This window comes from Rousettus aegyptiacus, unplaced genomic scaffold, assembly GCF_014176215.1.
Source record: "Rousettus aegyptiacus isolate mRouAeg1 unplaced genomic scaffold, mRouAeg1.p scaffold_m13_p_16, whole genome shotgun sequence".
Taxonomy (NCBI): Eukaryota; Metazoa; Chordata; class Mammalia; order Chiroptera; family Pteropodidae; genus Rousettus; species Rousettus aegyptiacus.
In genome coordinates, this window is record NW_023416291.1 from 41,791,948 (window position 1) to 41,797,947 (window position 6,000).

Genomic DNA, 6,000 nt, shown 5'->3' on the forward strand with positions numbered 1-6,000 from the left:
CAAGACAGAGAAAGGCACCAAGAGGCCAACAGCAGCTGTGGAAACGGGGAGTCATTACTCTTAGGTATTTTTCCAGTTTTGTATACTGAGCTACACTGCTTTTATAGTAACAAGAAACAAACTTTTAACACATGTCACTTTTAAACAGGGGTTCGGTGACCCCACAAATCACAAACATGTGAGACTCCCTCCCTTCCAGAGGAGCTATGGCAAGTCACAAATGCATCCCTGATCAGGGGACACAGACATGGCCAGGGAGAGACCTGGCCTGATGATATAATTAGCATCAGACTCCATGTAGCCACTTGGTGTGGGGACAAGAGGGCTCCCCTCTGAATGGTTAAATGTGAACAACAGTTTTTTTATTAAAAAAGTAAAGCGACAAAACCACCACATGACATGACTGTCTCTGTCACTGCACTACAGGTCAGGGGTCATTTGGGAGACTGTTCTTAAAAGTGTCCCTTTGGGCTCTGAGGTGACTGCAGAGTAGCCACACATCACTAGAGATGAGATCACAGACAACTCTGGCTATGCAACTCACACACTAGCTCATGGACCAACGAGAAACTCATGAAGGCAGAGAGTAGGGAGAGAGACTCTAAAAATGAAGAACTGGGAAGAGCCAAACCCTGAAGGCACAGCATGGATTGTCAGCTAGGTCCTGCCAGACCATGGGGCCAGGGCTCTTGCCACAGAAGTTTCCCAAAAGAGGATTTGTTCCAGCCCAAAGCCACGCAGAACAGGAGAAGGAGCCTTGTTTTGCAAGGACTCCCCAGAGATGTCACAATCCGGGTGTGATGTAAAAATTGCCTCAAGGGTGATGAACTCTGGCCTTGCAGATGAGTCAACAGAGGGTGGGTTTTCAGTGAGCAGCCTACTGTTTACACACAATCACCGTGGAGAACAGCAGGCAGCCAGAAGGCTAGTCAAGGGTCAAGGTGGCAGGCAGGCTCCATCCTCACATAGCATTGCGGCCTCCTGCACTCACCCCACACCCTAGGATGCTCACCCTCTATTGCACCTATGAGACAAGATCCTTCTGGGAGGGACTGACTCCACCCAGAACCATTAAGTGCCCACCTTGAAACACACAAACTGAACACCTATACCCTCACTCGGGAGGCCAGGCTTCTGACATCCATAGGACAGCCTGCTCCCCATCCCCCACCACACAGCCCAGCACAGCCCTTCAGAAGGTGTATTCGAGTCCAATGCCCAGTTCTCAGCCAGTTCCAGCTGGGAGATTCCCTCCAGTGACTCGACTTCCCACAGTCTCCACCCCATTTCCTCACCTGAGAAATGGAAATTGCTCTGCCACAGGGCTGACAGGGGACCAGATGAAATAAAGTGTGCAGCTCAGGCCAACGCTGGCATGTGGGCCTCAAGCCACAGTTGGTGGTTACTGTCCCCTTTAGGCTTTCTTGAGGGAGAGGGCACAGTACAGACACAGCCAGCAACTTCAGGCATTTGCAGGACCACTCCTGTCACCAACACTCACAGGAGCCTAGAACACTGGCATTTTAACTGGAACTCGAGATCACACTGTGACTCCTTTTCATAGCTATGTTCCAGCAGCTCAAGCTCCCTCCCAACATGAGGGGCAGCCTGGGCCAGTGAGGACATTCCAAGTGACTTCAGGCAGGCCACACTGCTCCCGACACATAGTAAGAACAATAAGCTAGCTCTCCTGCTAGCTTATTGTCAGGAAAATGACACATGCCCAGATGAAGGGTTTACAGGGATTTGGCCCACAGCCAGAAGGGGCTGCACCACTTAATCCTAAAGGTGGCCTGTCTGTAAAACAGACACGGCTGGCAAGAAGCTGCCCTGCTTAGGGCCAAGTGGAGCAACCTCAGGAGGGAGAGATGAGCCTGCTCACTGGGGCCTTGCTGTGGGAAGGGAAGAGGCTAAATTAAGGCTCCTCCTGCCACCGGTGCCTGGGCTGACATCCACACAGCCGCCTCCTGAGCAGCAGGCAAACAGCACCCCCCGCGCGGCTCCAGAAAAGTCATGAAGTATTCACTGCAGGCCTCCTACACCTTCTCTCTCCACACATCCTTCCTCAGGACACAGCCCTACAGCAGTCCTCCAAACATTAGTGGGCCACCCCACCCCACCCCCAACCTCCTTCTCAGTCCCTCATATCTCAAGGCCTGTGCACCCAGCACACCTGGACCACTTACTCAGCAGAGCTCAGCTCTGGCATCTCCTAGAAGCACCTCTTTCAAACAGCACCTTTTTATGTCACCCACCCCATACCATCAGGTCACCCCATTTTATTTCCTTCCTGACACTGACAGCTGACAAGCTCTTCATGCTGATTTCTGTGCCACCCTGTTCGGCATCTGTCCCCTACCTCTAGAATATCAGCTCATGACAGTAAGGGCCTGCCTTGGTTACTTGTGAATATCCAGTTCCTAAGCAGCGGTCCTGCACAGACCAGGCTCTCAGTCAGTTTCAGGTATGCAGGAGTCCAGGCCCCGTCTCCTTGGGCTCTGCTCTAACCTCCAGGCAGGGACTGGCGCTAGGTAGAGGCACGAGGTACACAAGAGAGATCAAGATTGTGCTGAGGGACACACATGTGCCAACGGGATCCTCATAGCCTCTGAGCTCAGAGAGGGCTGGGGGCTGGGATCCTTATAGCTGAGAAGGATCTGGACTTGTAAGGGTCAGGGACTGGCCCAAGACCTCAAACAGAGAGCTGAGATTCAAACCCAGATAGGCTCCAATCCCCAAGCTTCCTAGGCCCCCCCCTGGGCCCTCGATTTTTCCTGAACAACAAAATGCTCCTCTCTACCAAGGAGCTTATAATCCAGGAGAGGAAAAGGCCACCCAGCAACAGAGCCCAACAAATCCAACGATGAATTGCCCAGGTGGTCAACGCAGGTACCCCAGGAAGGGTCGCTTCTTCAGACTTGGGAGATACTTCCCTGAACAGGCAAGTGAGGCCATCTTGGAAGGATGGGTTGTGTCCTCTCTCCCATCACAGCAAAAAGTGGGATCCACAGGAGCGCATCCCTCAGGACTCACTAGAGTTTTTATATTCAAGGAGAAACTGCATGAAACCTAAATCTGGATGGCGGGCAGCTACATGTAGTATCACATATTCACCTTCCACGACGTTCCAGGCAGGCTACCAGGTCTGCACAAAGGCAGCTCGGACTTTAGATTCCTCTGGAGAGAGAAACCATGGGGACTTTTATGGGGGCTGCTCCAACAACTAGGATTACGGGAAGCTCTCCTCCAGTCCCCTCCCACATCTGAATTTGTACAAGCCTCTTCACAATTAAAAAGTAAAAGTAAAAACCCTTTCCATAAATTGCCATTGGTAAACCGTATAACCTCGGTGCAAGAGAATAAAAAACGTTAGATGCTAATAACGGAACTGTTTATCAGAGGTTTTGTGAATAACCAAAGCACTGTTTTGGTCACATAAACGAGTTCTTCATGTCACCTTCCCCATTCCCAGTGCCCAAAAGCACCAAGAACACCCAAACTGCCGTCATTTTAGCCCAGTCCACTACACTGCCCAACGAGTATGATTAAACACGAAAAATGCCAACTCACTTCAATTACCAGACAGCTTCTGAGAAAAACACAAGCCTAGGTCACCCCAAGTTTTAGCCCAGCCAGTCAAGTTGGCCAGGAGGGCTTGGAGAAGTTCTTCCTGGGTTGCCCCTCCTAGTGATCGACACTGACCTACATAGCTGGGTTCCACATGGGACCAGCTGGAGTCTGCAGTTACCTTCACCCTCATATGAGGAAGATCTAGCTTAGCTGGGAGATGTAACCAACACCCAAAATTAAAAATAGCAGTGTGACAGCATGAGGTGAACGCACAGGCAGGCCTTATGGATGACTGGATCAAGCAAGGGCAGCATAGGAGGGAAGGTGGAGCGCCTAACCCAGAGTAACCAGGTACCAAGTTCACCTTATGTACATGACTCATGAGCTCTTCCCTAGCTGCCTCTAGGAAAGTCTGCCTTCCTGTAGGACAAGTCAGAATCTCCCAAGAAAAAAGATGCAGGGGCGTAATTCCAGCCAGCCACTGTGCCCCCACCTCCTCCTCCTCCTCCCCTAAAGGAGTGCCTCAGCCTCACCTTTGAGTATCCTTCTGACAAGCTGAGAACTCACTCTTCTAAAAGAGATGAAATCTCCATTTTATTACGGGGAAACTGAGACACCAGGACAAGACGGGAATTGCCCAAAAGGTGGGAAGAAGCTCGGGAAGGGTGGGCACCGGGGAAGTGGTGCGAATGAACCAGGGAAGAAATTCCCAGCTTAGCTAATGGTGCTGAACAAGTCCCAGGCAGGAAGAAAGCCACATTCCTTCCTACTTAGTCTCTGTCCTCACCAGCCTGAGGCCTCCCCTCCCCCATCCCTGGTATACACAAACATACAAACACACACACACACACACACACACACACATACATATACAGGGAGAGGGGCCTCCCCAGCCACCTATGACTATGAAGTCCCCATTTTCCAGGCAAGGAAGAAAAGAGCTCCCAAACCACTTCCCCTCAGGACCTGACCACTGGGCACCTGTAACTTCTGTCCCAACACAGACGGAGGGCGCCATGACACAAACAGAAATGGGAAGGAGAAGGTTTCTGATCATGGCCCCAGATGTGCCTCAAAGTCAGGCCTGAAAGAAGGTGCAGAAGAGTCTTCCCCACCCCCTGCCCCAGGCCAGGTGGCAGAACTGAAACGCCTTGAACTTCCCCAGATGGGCCCAAATCGGTGCCTGAGAAGTTTGAAAGTCAGCAACCAGGTGCTGTGAAGTTTGAGAGCTCCCTCCCAGGTGTCCACCACTTGTTCCCAACCTGGGAAAAGCACCATGTCTGCGACCCCCTACATACACATCTTCTTTCCCCCCAAAACACTCCCTCTCTTCGAAAGTGTCTAGTGAGACAGGATCGCCAGGGGCAGGGGCGGGGTGGCGGTGGAGGGGAGAAGAGGACAAGCTGTCAGTTTCTGTCCTAACTGCCCTTCCCAAGTAACAAGAGTGAGCCCAACTCCAAGGACCTCGTTGTAAAGAGTCAAAGACCGCCCCCACACAAAGGGAACAGGACCCCACAGGTACCCCAATAGCAGTGTCCCCACTGACCCACCGTGCCATGGACCCAGGAGAAGCAACCCCAAGCATCCCCAACCCCCTCCCCCGACCAGGTAAACAGACGAGTTCCTGCCCAGCTGCCTGCTGGACCGGGAAAGGCCCCAGACGCCACCAGGTGCCACACAGACGCCCCCCCGGCCCAGGCGCGCGAGTTCAGGCCCCTCAGCCGCCCAGGGTCGACCGCCCAGTGTCGCCTCGGCGCTGAGAATAAACGTGGTTTCTTGCGCCCCACCGGCCCAAGTACCCGCGAGCAGCACTCCGGGCGCCCGACCCCGCGCGCCTAGGCCCGGATGCCAGGCTAAGGGCGCGCGAGGCCGGCCTGTCTCCGATGTCCCTGACGGCCGCGCTGGATCCGCGCCGCTCACCTGGCTGGCGCGGTAGCTCTCGAAGGCCCTCAGAGCACTGTCGGTGAGCTTCACGTGGAACACGGACACCTTGCTGCCATCGCTCACTCGCCCGCACGACAGCCCGTAGCTCCGACCCTCCTTCAGCGCCGCCATCTTGCGACCATCTCTCCCCGCCCCCCCGTCCCGACTCCAGGGCCAGCGGGCCGGCCACGCCCCGCCCCGCCGCTCGCTGACGCGCTGCATTATTCATGAGCGCCGGCCACGCCCTCTCCGGCTACGACGAGGACCCCCGCAGACACCGCACAACCCTCCCATGATGCATTATTCATAAACATGGCTGGCTATGTCCCCTGAGGGCCCTGCGAAGCCCTCATTCACTGCCCGAACTTCCTGCATATTCATGACAAGCCTGGATGACTCCACCTAAGGGAGCTGCTTCCGCTCCCGGACTCCGCCCAGACACGCGCACCCCCTCCAAGCCCCGCCCATGTACGTATTGCGCATCGAAGTCCCGCCCCACCGGGGGCT

General features: G+C 54.2%; 1 protein-coding gene across 1 annotated transcript in view; it reads right to left on the reverse strand.

Annotated features, from left to right (window-relative positions):
* ELL (elongation factor for RNA polymerase II) overlaps positions 1-5,656 on the reverse strand; it is a 57,078-nt gene extending 51,422 nt beyond the window's left edge. The window contains exon 1 of the mRNA XM_016132350.2: positions 5,491-5,656. Within this exon, the coding sequence (XP_015987836.2) occupies positions 5,491-5,625 (135 nt within the window). The 5' untranslated portion in view covers positions 5,626-5,656. The remainder of the gene's footprint in view (positions 1-5,490) is intronic.
* Between the last annotated feature and the right edge of the window lie 344 nt (positions 5,657-6,000).